Source organism: Poromitra crassiceps, assembly GCF_964638095.1.
Source record: "Poromitra crassiceps genome assembly, chromosome: 11".
NCBI classification, from domain to species: domain Eukaryota; kingdom Metazoa; phylum Chordata; class Actinopteri; order Beryciformes; family Melamphaidae; genus Poromitra; species Poromitra crassiceps.
Genome location: NC_139643.1, coordinates 40779262 through 40794584, shown reverse-complemented (window position 1 = coordinate 40794584; position 15323 = coordinate 40779262). Strand labels below are relative to the sequence as shown.

Genomic DNA, 15323 nt, shown 5'->3' with positions numbered 1-15323 from the left:
GTAAAAGTAATACCAGAAAACGACAGGGGCATCTGGCCTTATTCCAATAGAAAATGGAATTGGATTAGTGCCTCCCCTCTCGCAGCTGTGTGTGTGTGTGCGTGTGTGTGTGTGTGTGTGTGTGTGTGTGTGTGTGTTGTGGTGTCTCGGCAGCCTAACCCGGCAGGTGAGAGCGGGAGGACGGCCAGCCAACACAGTGACATCAGAGCCCAGGGTTCCAGACAGACGCTGTCTGGGCCGCGTCATCAGTAAGAGGTATTTCCCCAATTAGCTGCGGAATCAGTGGGACCGCTCGCAGCTGCGCGCTGTGAGGAGCGGCTCACACGGCTGAGACTGATTCCACAATCAGCGGCTTAGATATTAGACGCAGCTCTGAATGTTCACTGTCGTGGCTGGCTCTCCTCAAGAGAGGGGGTCCTCTCCGTGCTGTCGGGCGGTAGGTGATATTTACACTCCTCTCCTTAAGGCTTCTGCTGTTAAGTGTATGATATTCTCTGAGCGCTCATCTCTCCTCTCGTCCACAGGCAAGAGGCTGGAGCATGTAACTAAGGCAAGGTACTGGTGGCAAGCTATACGGGAGAATGTATCAGAGGACTGGAGCATGGATCAGATGAAGTGAGCCCGGCCATAGGCTGGAGCACTCACCAGAGGAAGCGAGCCAGGCAATGTACTGGAGCGCTGGATGTAACGTTTTGGAGAAAGCTCATCTGCTTTGGGGCACCTGTTAGGTGAACCCCACCTGCCTGGATTGATTGACTTTGAATGAACAGCCCCGATAAGGGAAGAATTTAAGTTGGACTTTGAATTGAATGGTGAATAAAACAACGCGAGAGCGTTTAAACCTGCTTTTTGAGTCTTGGCTTGCATCAGAGTTGCCACAAATGGTGGAGAATGCAGGCACTCTGATTCAACGCCAACCTCACGCACTAGGGAGCAAAAGCTGGCTCTAGTGGCGCTGAAAAAAAGCCAAAGTGAACTACAGCAGGTCGTAAAAGAATTGGGAAAAAAAAGTAGAGAAAGACGAAGGTACTTTACGGGCCCCCGGAGACGTGCTCACCAAGCAGAGCCCGATGAGGACGTCGAGGCCGACTGGGAGCTCTTCGGGGAGACCCCCTGTAGAGAAAAACTCGTCATAGACCGATGCCTACGCTCCTTGCCGCCCGACGCCAGAAAACGCCAGCCACTCAGGACCGACCCGGCCGGGACAGCCGCCGCCGTCAGCCGCCGCCACCGGGCCCCACGCAGAGCGAGCCGCGCCCTGATCCCCCCCGATGAGGGGAAACGAGGGGAAAACGGATTCCCCCGTCAGCGCCTCGCCTGCCCAGCCTTCCGGACGGATTCCGAAGGACCGGGGTCCGAAAGCTCGGCTCGGCCGGTGACGAAGGTCCGCCCGACGCCAAAAAGTTTGCAGCACAGGGGAGCCCCTCCTCGCTGAATGCCTTGGGTGAGTTATTGAAGAACCACCAAGTCAGCGGGGACGGGATGCGCTCCACCCAGAGCGATCCCCTCCGCACGGCCGACGCCCGAAAGAAAGGAGAAGAAGAGATCCAGAGCGATCCCCTCCACACGGCCGACGCCAGAAAGAAAGCAGAAAATGATCATGGAAAAAAAATGTTTCAGCAGGGACATGATGCGCTACCCAGAGCGGTTAAAGCTGGGAAAAAGGAGGAAATTTTTTTAGGGGGAGGATGGGTGGCTGTGTGGCTTGGTGACGTTATTGAAGAACCACCAAGTCAGCGGGGACATGATGCGCTCTACCCCGAGCGATCCCCTCCGCAAGCCAGCCACTCCAGCTAAAGCTGCGCCAGCTGTCAAGGACGGCAAAGCAGCCCAGAAAGCGATGATGACGATGAAGAAGAGGACGACTCTGAAGAAGAGACTCCACCAGGGAAAGTGGCGAAGAAGGCCACTCCAGATGAAGCTACTCCAGCTGCCAAGGCTGCGACCCAGCCTGCAGTGAAGGCCAGCCTGCTAAAGAAGTCAGAGAATGATGAAGACGAGGAGGATGATGACTCTGAGGAAGAGATACAACTCGCCGATGCCAGGTCCCGCCGCGAGGAAGCAGGAGACATGGAAAAGAGATATGGAAGCTCGCCGCATGGGCAGCGAGCTTAGGGGGAGGATATGTGGTGTCTCGGCAGCCTAACCCGGCAGGTGAGAGCGGGAGGACGGCCAGCCAACACAGTGACATCAGAGCCCAGGGTTCCAGACAGACGCTGTCTGGGCCGCGTCATCAGTAAGAGGTATTTCCCCAATTAGCTGCGGAATCAGTGGGACCGCTCGCAGCTGCGCGCTGTGAGGAGCGGCTCACACGGCTGAGACTGATTCCACAATCAGCGGCTTAGATATTAGACGCAGCTCTGAATGTTCACTGTCGTGGCTGGCTCTCCTCAAGAGAGGGGGTCCTCTCCGTGCTGTCGGGCGGTAGGTGATATTTACACTCCTCTCCTTAAGGCTTCTGCTGTTAAGTGTATGATATTCTCTGAGCGCTCATCTCTCCTCTCGTCCACAGGCAAGAGGCTGGAGCATGTAACTAAGGCAAGGTACTGGTGGCAAGCTATACGGGAGAATGTATCAGAGGACTGGAGCATGGATCAGATGAAGTGAGCCCGGCCATAGGCTGGAGCACTCACCAGAGGAAGCGAGCCAGGCAATGTACTGGAGCGCTGGATGTAACGTTTTGGAGAAAGCTCATCTGCTTTGGGGCACCTGTTAGGTGAACCCCACCTGCCTGGATTGATTGACTTTGAATGAACAGCCCCGATAAGGGAAGAATTTAAGTTGGACTTTGAATTGAATGGTGAATAAAACAACGCGAGAGCGTTTAAACCTGCTTTTTGAGTCTTGGCTTGCATCAGAGTTGCCACAGTGTGTGTGTGTGCGCGTGTGTGTGTGTGCGTGCGCGCGCGTGTGTGTGCGTGCGCGCGCGTGTGTGCGTGCGTGCGCGTGCATGCATGTGTGTGTGTGTGCGTGCGTGTGTGTGCGTGCCTGCGTCCGCGCGCGCGCGTGTGTGTGTGTGTGTGTGTGTGTGTGTGTGTGTGTGTGTGTGTGTGCGTGCGCTGCACACACGCGCGGAAAGAATGAATGTAACAATAGAGCTCAGCAGCAGCCAGCTGGCCGACAGTGAAGCGCTGATGAACAATGAGGAAAGAGATGTGCTGCTGCAGCTAGGGATGCACCATATTACATTTTCCTTTGTCCAGATCTGATAGGCCCATACTTGACAGCTCTTTTGGCTGATGTCTATACCGCTATATATGTACCTAATATATACCTCATTTCAGAGAACATCAAGCCTCTCCTGTAGTGGAATGAAGACATTATTAAGCCTACTCTTATCGTGATGGCCCACTGGCAGAGACAGACATGAATACAATGCTTTTCAAAATGTACACATTCACTGGGCAACATAAGAAAACTACTTCAACTTAGGTGATGTAAAAGATGCCATTTAGTCGAGCATTTGGGCAACATTAAAGCGTCATTTTATCGGCCCGCCATATGGACAGAAATGTTAGTTGCTGATATTTCATCTTAAAGCCTTTATCGGCCGATATCAAGGATCGTGTGTGTGTGAGAGAGAGAGGGGGGGGGGGGAGTGTGTGTGTGTGTGTGTGTGCGTGCGTGCGTGTGCACGTGTGCGTGTGCGTGCGTGTGTGACAGATCCCAGACAGATCACTCATCCAGATGTCATTGATCACACGCATCATTTCTGCCATCTTCCACCAGAGGCAGTCTTTGTTGTCTCCATAATGTGGCCTAATCTGCTAATGAAGAAGGAGCTTCAAACACAGCTTTGTGTGGCTGATTTGACAGCTGATAATCACACACAGATTGATTTCCTCCCTGCTTGCTGCTGGGTAGAGAATCGAGTTACACGACAATCCTCCCTTTCCCTAAACGTCTTCTTCTGTAACATTGAATTTGTTCCCTTGTCTTTGTTGTGTTAATAATACAGTGCCGGTCCGAAAGGAGACAACATCTATGAGTGGAGGTCGACCATCCTGGGCCCCCCAGGCTCTGTGTATGAGGGAGGAGTGTTCTTCCTGGACATCACCTTCACACCAGACTACCCCTTCAAACCACCCAAGGTGAGTCCTGCCTTGGAGCTATATAAGCCCCCCCCCCCTCCCCCCATTACATTTTAATCGTCTGGTTTCTCTCTCCGACAGCCTCTTGTGTTCCTCATGGTGAGAAAACCAAGTTGTGGGGTGACATAAGGGTCCCACGCAAACAGAATTATTTCTCCAGGCCTAATTTTACAATGATGAAATCATTCAGCTTACTACAATATTTAGGTCTTGTCTACTTTTGATTTTGATCATTCGCCCTACTTTGATCAATTTCAGCCAAATTATAGACAATTCTGCAATATTCCATGTGTTACAGTTGATTCAATTTTTATTACCAAATTTCATCATTCCGTCAATTTTTTGGTTTGTTCCCTCCATCCCCCACATGGCCCTAGCTATATAGTATTCACCCCCTCAGCCAGTGGTTTGGACAATACAGCTATTGTCCCAGCTGGCTGTCAGCTTTTCATTCTGTTGTCCAACGACAATGGCTTGTTTGAGGCATGCTCATCCTCAGCGGGCGGACAAAATAACAGAAAGGTGACAAAAAGGAGGCTACATGGACAAGTCAGGTTTAGTTCAATGGCAATTAGCTTTTAAAGGAGCTCTGACAGTCAGCGCTTCAACTAGCGGAGGTATACAAAGGCTAGCAGCTGGTGTGTAAGGATTTAATGTGACAACATTAAATGTCATTCAGACACCACTTGTATCAAAAGCTCCTTTTTGACACAGCCTTTTCCAGGCGGGGGTGTTCCGGCGTTATTCTGCCTCGCCGTCTCGTGTAAAAGGTACGAATTCAGAATGGGGCTCATTCGTTTCGCCTTGTGTTCCAGCAAGGGAGGTAGTAATGGCGTCGAATCCACGCACGTCTGTGTATAATGGTAACGCGGTGAGAAGAATTTTTAATCCAGTCGTCTGCTGGAACAAATCCCCTCACTTTCAATCTCAGTTATTGACACCAACACGAGCGCTAACATGTCGTAAGTCCAGGCGCAGCACAAAAGCAATTGTGAGTTAAATTTATACCGCCAGTGCATAGTATTTACTGAAGTAGTGCACGCAAATGAGCAGAGGTGCACATAAGTAATTATACAGTCATTGTGACTGCGGTAGGGCCAAACTACAGTACTGTATGTACTGTATCTTCGAGCTGGAAGTGCGGCAGAGAAAACCCAAAAGAGCTGCAGAGAAGATGTGTTTTACCTGCATGTAAAAAGTCACTCTAGATTTGAAATATATGCTGCTACGCTATAATAAATAAAGTGAATGCAGTTCAATGCACTACAAGCATGCTAAAAGTGCTGATATGATATGAGGAGGTGAGCCAAAAATGCTTACCGCAAGCAAAGCCAAACGCAGGTGCCAGTGTGAGCCTGTGAGGGGGATGGAGACCTGAAGGTATAAAGCCACACACACACACACACACACACACACACACAGCACACACACACACACACACACACACACACACACACACACACACACACACACACACACACACACACCTCTCCACAGAGAGGTTATTACACACACACACGTTTTAGCTACGTTGTTTACATCAAGGCTATGCTGCTCATAATAAGTTTCAGCAAATCCACAGCAGACTGTGCGAGCGTCTGTTTCCTTTTTGTAGGCTATATTTAGGTAATAGCCTTCTGCATCAGCCAAAATGTTCATATTGAGAGGGAAAAAATCTATGATTTATGGGATTCTCCTATTTATCTTTTTATAAATCAAGACATTACTTTGTCAAATTCACAGTGTTTACATGTGTTTTTCAATATGAGCAACATTTGATTATCATAGAATCTTGTTTTTATACAGATCATATCGGCTATCGGCCATAACGGCAACGTTAATATTGGTTATCGGTATCGGCCCGAATTTTCATATGGGTGCATCACTAGTAAAAAGGCAAAGGGCAATCTTTCGAAATCTCTGTGTAAAAAAGGGCTGACGTTTCATAACCTGTAAAGAGCGCAGAACCTAGAGCCGGTCTGGTCATGATCTTCCCATATTGCGAGATGAGAATAGGCCACACACACACAGCTGGTCTCATGAACACGATGGAGTCAAACTCCTTCCATGGCCCCAATCAGCAGATGTAAACATTAATGGGATGTAACCTTTTATGGGAAGCAGATTTCCATCTACTTCATCCTTCAAAGACCTGGAGGCTTTCCTTCTTGAAGAAACCTTCAATATCCACCTACACACAGTTCAGGCTCCTGGATGCTGGATCTTCATGTGCAGTTAGGTGTGTTTCCGTTATTTTGTCCACCGCCTGTGTGTGTGTGTGTGTGTGTGTGTGTGTGTGTGTGTGTGTGCTGGCAGTGTTCAGCAGCATCTGGCTCGCTTCCAGTTTGTGGGTTGGAGTGTGTGTGTGTGTGTGTGTGTTTGTGTGTGTTCTGCTGATGTAAGTGCGTGTCAGTGTTTACACAGCAGGCCGGCTGACAGCGGTTGCCACCTCGGCTTTAAGTCTCGCAGGCGGTTTTGTCCCCGGTTTCGGTTGCAAGTCTACAAATACTGCGTCGGCTATTTATGGACGAACATTTAAAAAAAAGTAAACAGGAAAATATTTTATTAGGGTTCTTGCATATTTGTCCTGGTCCTAATTTTGGAGCGTGAATGTGCAGCACAGAGAGGCGTTTGGCTCGCTGTGGATACCGGGTGTGAGAGAATCAATCCAGCCCTTCAGCATTATCACTGGGGAGATTTGTATTTTCTTGTCTTGTGTGTCTTTTATCACATAATGTGATGCAATCTGTAGAGTTTTTATGTGGGTTTATGTTATAATAATAAAATGACGGCAAGTGGTAAAAAGTCAAGTCAAGAAAATAATGATGCTCAAGTGGCACGACATGATTTTTTAAAATATCATTAAATTTCATGAACAAAAATATCATCATTTCTTGTTGTAATAAGCAAACGGCATCAGCCTTTTCTCTGAATAGAAAACAAAAAACAGGAGCTCAAAGTTACAAGAAAGGAAAATACTGCGCTTGCGATCCAGTCTGTAGAAATAAATCTTCAACTCAACATCAGCACCGTAATCAGTCCATTTGAATGTTTCATTCCTGTTATACAGGATACATAGTTTCTTATCAAACGTGTGTTGATTATGTCTGAAAGACTTCCATGTGAATAACAGCATGCAGACTAAATGATCAATGAAACTATAATGATGTGGCAGGATACATCACAGACAAAGTGTACACAGCTTATTCCACCTTTTCACTGAATTGAACTCCAACTCATTGCGGGCTGTATCCTCCCTCTGATTGGACCATGTTCTGCAGAACAATTTGAATCTCTCACAATTTCCTGCTCTGCTCTCCAGTCAACCCAATTGCCAGAATAAAATGTCGGCATTGCATGTTTCTGTACAATGAACTCAACGTACATTTGAAACAAAACACCTGCCTTTTACGTTTCTGCAAACCTACAATCTCAACGTAAATTGGAAACTAAATGGCGGTAAATTTAAAAACCTTGCTGGCTTTCCAAAGTTAAATGCAAATAAAACAACTTTGCTTATGTTTAGGCAAGTAATACAACGTGGGTAACGTTAAGGTTATGGTTTGGGTTGGGCTTAAATAACAAAAACATTAAATGTGACTTACGGTTTAAATGTAGACTTTGGAAACACTGGGGGTCGAACATGTCTCTCCTGTGTGAAACACAAGTGTTTTTTACACCCTACATCCACCCTGACCACAACATCCTTACTGGCCACCGTGGTATTTCAATAGCAGGCTCTATGATGTGTGTAACGTTGATATACACACATGTATCTAGAAACATGATGTGCAGCGTATTTTTGCTTCAGAAACGTGTTCTATGTACTATTCTATGTACCCATGTATTGCAGAAGCGTACAATGCAGACATGTTATCCTGGCGACCAGGCTGCTCCAGTCCAGTCTAGTGTGAAGTGTGAGCCGTGAGACGGCCAGAGAGAGAGTCCTGATAGTCAGTCTCAGCCACTCTCCCCCTCCCCTCCTCACCCTCCCTCCTGGCTCTCTGTGGAGGCTCTCAGCCCCTCTCCCCCTCCCCTCCTCACCCTCCCTCCTGGCTCTCTGTGGAGGCTCTCAGCCCCTCTCCCCCTCCCCTCCTCACCCTCCGTCCTGGCTCTCTGTGGAGGCTCTCAGCGCATCTCCCCCTCCCCTCCTCACCCTCCCTCCTGGCTCTCTGTGGAGGCAATCAGCCCCTCTCCACCTCCCCTCCTCACCCTCCGTCCTGGCTCTCTGTGGAGGCTCTCAGCCCCTCCCCTCCTCTCCCTCCTCACCCTCCGTGCTGGCTCTCTGTGGAGGCTCTCAGTCCCTCTTCTCCTCCCCTCCCCTCCTCTCCTTCCGGGCGGCTTTGGCTCAGGAGGTAGAGCAGGTCGGCCAATGACCCAAGGGTTGGCGGTTCGATCCCCGCTCCCTCCCAGCTGCTGTCGTTGTGTCCTTGGGCAAGACACTTAACCCTCCTTGCCTCGTATGATTGGTATGATTGGTATGAATGTAGACATGAATGGTATGATTGGTATGATTGGTATGAATGTAGACATGAATGATGGTGGTTCGGAGGGGCCGTTGAGCGCCAATGTGTGGCTGCCACGCTTCTGATCCACCGGTACGAATGGTGTGAACGAATAATGATTCTGTGTAAGCGCTTTGAGCCTTGGAAAGGCGCTATATAAATCCAATCATTATTATTATTATTATTATTATTATTCCATGCTGGCTCTCTGTGGAGGCTCTCAGCCCCTCTCCTCCTCCCCTCCCCTCTTCTCCCTCCGTGCTGGCTCTCTGTGGAGGCTCTCAGCCCCTCTCCTCCTCCCCTCCCCTCTTCTCCCTCCGTGCTGGCTCTCTGTGGAGGCTCTCAGCCCCTCTCCTCCTCCCCTCCCCTCTTCTCCCTCCGTGCTGGCTCTCTGTGGAGACTCTCAGCCCCTCTCCTCCTCCCCTCCCCTCCTCTCCCTCCGTGCTGGCTCTCTGTGGAGGCTGAGGGCAAACACAGCTCCTCTAAACCCAATCCGGCCTCCCGCTGCCGTGTTTTCCAGCCAGGCTGTGAGCTCTCTCCCATCCAGCAGCTCACAGCCCCCCAATCTGACGGCTGCAGCTGCTCACAACAAGGCTACTGCCCGCTACTCTCCAGTGTCGGCACCACCAGGGCTTTCCAGGCCAGTACTGATACTGTAGAATAGATGCTGCCGATAGTGACTTAGTTTGCACCACTGTTTTCTTTTGATATTTGATGTCTTAGAGATGCAGGATGATATCAGCATATCATCATAGCTATCTGCTGGTAATAAAGGCTTTGAAATGAATGTATCTCTCCATGGGCCCGAAACGAACATCTCTGCCGATATGACAGGCCGATAGAATGATGCTCATCCAAGCCTGTTTGAGTAGGATGAATCGTGCGGTTTTGTTTGAAAGAAAATGTTATGTTAAAAAAAAAAATATGCCATGTTTTACATAAGCTAAGATTTGGGAATTCTTGCAGCAGTTTTAACCAGAAATGTACAAAAGGCCCAGTCTCTCTTTTGTTGTTGTTGTTACACACATTTTATTTTATCTTATTTTCTCCCCTATTCTCTTTTTTATATGAGCCGCTTTCTTAAAGAGATGACTTTATTGCTATTTATTTAGTTATGCATGCAATGTGGGATTTCAATAGAAAGTCCAGTAAAGATATTGAGCATAAAAAAAGCAATTGAGACATGAGACACTGAAACTGCCCATTGAAGCCAGACTAATGAAATGGTATGAAATGGGTTATTAGTTCCTAAGGCAGAGCGGAGCAGCTTTTACAGACTCTTAACACCACACTGATTTCTCCACTGCAGCTTTTACAGACTCTTAACACCACACTGATTTCTCCGCTCAGACATCTGATATGAAATAATAATAAACCCATATTGACGACTAGCTGCGGTGATAATATCAGATTATATTACACAGGTTCGGCATGGGGCCTATAAAAGATTTCATTCCCCATTCATTTTCCCATATATGCGTTTTGCAAAATCCTTGTAAAAAAAGAATCTTATTTGGTCAAAAACCAAGCGATTCAGCTACATATATTCAGAATCAGGAGAGACCATAGAACATTTCACTCACACGCAAAAAAAACAAACATGGGAAAGGGGTGGGGGTGTTCTTTCTTTCTTTCTTTTTTGTCCAAGTGAAATGTTCTATGGTCTCCTGAATCTGAATATAGCTGAATTGCTTGGTTTGTTCAAATAGACCTCTTCCCATCAGGAACACTCTTGTCATAGATTTAACCATTCATTGCAACAAATGGAAATACAGCTGTGTTTGGCGCTGATGGCTCCGCTCTTTACAGAAGATGCTGCCTGGATTAGCCAAGCAGCATGCTAAGCTAACCAGGGAGAGCAATGCTGAATCCCTCGTGGGTATACAAGAGTGAACCCAAAGCGAAACATTGAATACATGTTTAACCTTTGAGCCATGCAGACTCTGAACTACAAAGATGGAGGCTGGGATGGTGGAGGCAAAGCTTTGCAGCAGCAGCAGCAGTGATGTTTGTGGCACAGAGTAGCAAAGACCGGTGTGCGAGGCAGCCATATTTAAATGGACTGCCTTGTTGTGAGAATGGATGTGATTGGTGAATGTTTAAACCTAAACGCTGACCCAATCAGCGGGCTGTCAGCTGATTACAGCTGGGGCGTAGCCTATGACTTCCGTGTCCTCCTGCACGAACTAACGCAATGTTTCATTTTTAAGGACGACTATGAAGAATTGAATGGAGAATTCACTTCCTCCGGTCCCATGGGCAATCTCGTGGGGGCGGGACTTAGGCACTCTATTACCTGGCCAATATCCAATGTTTAATAAAAGGCCAATGTCGGACTGATATATCATTCTAACCCTGATACACACTCAGGGATTGGCTGATATATCGTTCTAACCCTGATACACGCTCAGGGATTGGCTGATATATCGTTCTTAACCCTGATACACACTCAGGGATTGGCTGATATATCGTTCTAACCCTGATACACACTCATGGATTGGCTGACAGATTAAACTCCTTTTTCTAACATGATCCCCCTCCATCAGCTCCTTCTGCCTTTTGACTAAATCCCCCTGCACACTGTATCTGTCACGGCTTGCCCTAGTTCTCACTTTGAAACTTCTAAAACGGGGCTGTTCAATGTGCCATGAAGCGCAGCAAAACCATGCTCTGACTCCTAATCAGATGCTCACTGAATCTGCATTTAAGCCCAACTTTAACAGTATGTCTCATTTATTAAAATGTGTCACGGTGACTGTATTGCCATATAACTGAATCAGTTCCATCGCTTTTCATTCCCTCGCCCATTTGAATGTGGAAAATGGAAATGAACAGACCTGTGGCCATGACGGAGGAAGACGTACAAACACAGCTGAGCCATATGTGGTGCTGCTGCACTTTCTTTTTTTTTACATGTAGGGAGAGTGTGCGGTTTGCAAAACCACCGTATCAAACTATGAATCTGTTATTTACTTGACTCACCCATAACTCCACAACCCAGTTTCCTCCTCCTCCTCCTCCCCACTGAAATATCGCCCACAGATGTTGGGCAATCTACATGTTCAGAACCAATTATGTCAAGTCAGTCTGAAAAAAGGCTGAAAACGTCTTAAAGGATATGAATATCAGGGCTTAAAATGTCTTAAATACAGTTATCTTATTTTTCAGCATGCACTGTCAGGTTTCTTCTGTCTTAGATTACCGGTAATACAGAACAGTGTTAGTAGTACAGTCTGCCTCCTATCTGCTTTCGTGTCTCTTTCATGTAGAGCTGCAATGATTGCTTATTTAATTGATTAGTTGATCGACAGAAAATTAATCGTAATTTTTTTTTTAATAATCGATTAATCTTTTGGATGTTTTTTTTTTTAATCTCGTTCCAGCTTCTTAAATGTGAATATTTTCTGGCGTCTCTACTTCTATGACAGTAAACTGATTATCTTTGGCTTGTGGACTGTTGGTCAGGAGGACATTTGACATTTGAGAATGTCATTTTGGGTTTTGGGGAAAAAGTGATCGACATTCTTCACCATTTTGTAACATTTTATAGACCAAACGACTAATGGATTAGTCGAGAAAATAATCAACAGACTAATCAATAATGAAAACAATCGTTAGTCGCAGTCCTATTCGTGTCCCTTTCATGTCCTCTTTGGCCATCAATCAGAAGCGGGCTGCGTTTGCTAGCTTTGTGTCTTGGGCAGGGCAGAAGAGCTGGAGAGAGAGAGAGAGAGAGGGTGTGTTGTTGTGTTGTTGAGAGAGAGAGAGAGAGAGAATGGGGGATGATGAAACCATAACGCAGAGGGAAGGCAGGATTAGAGCCATAGCTGTTGTTACGCGGAGGCGGTATCCTAATCTATTAGCATCAGCCATGATGGGATTACAGCCTGTTAATGAGACCACACGGGCGATAGCCGCGCCGCATTAGCATGCCGCTGCTAACCCGCCGGATGCGGAGGAGGAGGGACGCCTCAGACCATCAATCACCGCATCTCCTGCCTGCCTTTCCTCCTCTCATCTCTGCACAGCCTTTCATGTAATAGAAAGTGCCCTGGTTATTACTCTGTCTGTCTATCAGCAGTCACTCCGCATCTCTATAATACTCATGTGGGAGGCGGGCAGGGAGGGTCTGTTTGTTTCTCATAAGAGATGTGAAGGGAGGGCAGGAGAGTTAATGAGAGAGAGAGAGAGAGAGCCTGGACTGTCACTTCTGGTCAGAGGCCCGGCGGTATTGAGGAAGCCCAGAGGTCAAAGGTCACCCCTTAATGATGATGTGTTTGTTGTGCTGATGCTGGACCTTTCCTTAGCGCAGTCATTAACACTACACACTGGCCTTATTCCACTGTATTAACCTCTGGAAAAAGCATTGTAAGTACTCGGGTTGGACCGAAATGGGATTTTGAAGGCAGATACCGATATGTTCAATAGTTTCAATGCCAAGAATAACAAGTATTCAGTGTTTCCCTACCGGAGCACCTCCCCTCCCTTTTTTATCTGTATTATTATTACAGTGGAGTGAACTGGGGTGGGGGCATATCAAATATTCCACAATTGAATGGGGTCATTACTATAGCCAAGGTACAATGTACGCCTGTAAGCAGGGACATCAGGATCAGAATGGGCAGCAGGGCAGACTGTGTGCACCCCCCCCCCTCCTTAAAAAAGAAAAACAAATTGAGATTGTATGAAAATGTAAAAAATGCCAGCTGTGATGTCTTTCCACCGGGGGCACCTTCTTGTCATATGGGATGCTGCTAATGTTACCTGCTTTTTAGCAGCTGTTTGGGGGCTGCTGCTAGCTTGTGCATCGTACACTGCCACACACTTCTCCCAGTCAACTGCTGCCTTGAATAAATGGAATAAAAGCGCTGCTGGGGCTAATTTGACAGAGTGATCAAGTCGTATTTATTTACCCAGGTTAAAGTGAATCTCCGTTTTCATTTTTACACATCGTCGTCCTAAACCACACCACATTTGAATTCAATGATCAAATGGATTTATCGCCCACTGCCCTAGTCCTTAACCCTTCCCTTTCCCCTGTCCCTCCAGGTGACCTTCCGCACGAGGATCTACCACTGTAACATCAACAGTCAGGGAGTGATCTGCCTGGACATCCTGAAGGACAACTGGAGCCCTGCCCTCACCATCTCCAAGGTCCTGCTGTCCATCTGCTCCCTGCTCACCGACTGCAACCCTGGTACTGAGAGCTGCTTCACACACACTCACTCACACACACACACACACACACACACACACACACACACACACACACACACACACACACACACACACACACACACTCACTCACTCACTCACTCACTCACTCACTCACTCACTCACGTCTTCTCCTATCTCAGGGGCTATGCAGGTCTGGAAAGTCTGGAAAAAGTGTTGGAAATGAATTCGGTCAATTCCAGATCTTGAATTGTTAAAAATAAAAATGTGTGGAAAAGTATAGAAACTCTTGTGTTTCAGGTCCGATACAAACATAATTCTAGCTTTTATGTTGTTGTAAAGTAGACCCACTTTGAGTTGCTGTGAAGAATAATGTTCAGATAGGGCGTCGGGTAGATTCCCTGGCTACCAACACGAAGGTCGCAGGTTCAGAAGGTCGGGGGGGAAATCAGGAAAAAAGGAAAAATAATCATGTTGAGATAGAGGGATGCTCTTATTACCCAGCCGCTGCCAGCATGCATTACCGTATATCAAATACCCACCAAAATCACATCCAGTCAAGAACACAGAGTCTGGGGATAATATTATATTTAAAAATGGAGGAGCCCTGCCGATCATCTCACATATTCGGATATTTGTGGCTGTGAAGAACAATCTTCATCTCTGTATGACCTGGCTAGCAGGGGCAAGATGTCTATCTGCATAAATCATATTGAGCACCAGACAAAATCTTCAAAACGAATAAAGGACTAAAAAAACGATGGTATTTTTTAAATGAAAATGTGTAGGAACCCTGAGATCTATTCCTCGTTTGCTGTGACGGGGTGACTGACATTCCACCGTCAAAGAATTCTATGAATGTAAACCGTAAAAAAATAACATGTTTTTTTTTTTACGGTTTACATTAATCCCATTACAATGTTGCCTCATAAACTGCCAGCCCGGGCTTTGGCGCTCCCTTCATTGCAGTTGGATCAATATTGAAGTGGGAGCGACTCAGCTAACGCAGTCCCGTAAAACCGCTGACAGCGCTAAGACGAAAAACATTTATGAAAAGCTAACGAGCTCCATTACAGCACCATTCAACCAGCAGAACGAGCTGGGGGGGGTTGAATCAAGGCCTTAAAAGTTTTTGAAAATAGACAAATAGACATAGGTCATCATGTTTTGCTTAACGTTAGTAAATAGGTTTAACACAGCACAGTTGAAAAGTGTTGACACATATAGATTAATCGATCAACAGAAAATTTAACTATTTTGATCATCGATTAATCGTTTTGAGTAATTTTTTAATAAAAAAAAAAGTCAAAATTCCAGATTCCAGATTCTAAAATGTGAATATTCTCTGGTTTCTTTACTCCTCTATGACAGTAAACTGAATGTATTTTGGGTTGTGGACAAAACAAGACATTTGAGGACGTCATCTTGGGCTTTAGGAAACACTGGCCGGCATTTTTCACCATTTTCTGACATTTTATAGACCAACTAATCGATTAATCGAGAAAATAATCGTCAGATTAATCGATAATGAAAATCATTGTTAGTTTCAGCC

The 15323-nt window shown here is 46.6% G+C and overlaps 1 protein-coding gene across 2 annotated transcripts in view; it reads left to right on the top strand.

The window, feature by feature from the left end:
* The window catches only part of LOC310784565 (ubiquitin-conjugating enzyme E2 E2-like), a 78169-nt gene that overhangs the window by 57654 nt on the left and 5192 nt on the right, over nucleotides 1-15323 (top strand). For both annotated transcript variants that reach the window (XM_083645554.1, XM_083645555.1), the window contains exons 4-5: nucleotides 3959-4091; nucleotides 13646-13793. In XM_083645554.1, coding sequence (XP_083501680.1) covers nucleotides 3959-4091; nucleotides 13646-13793 — 281 coding nt within the window. The remainder of the gene's footprint in view (nucleotides 1-3958; nucleotides 4092-13645; nucleotides 13794-15323) is intronic.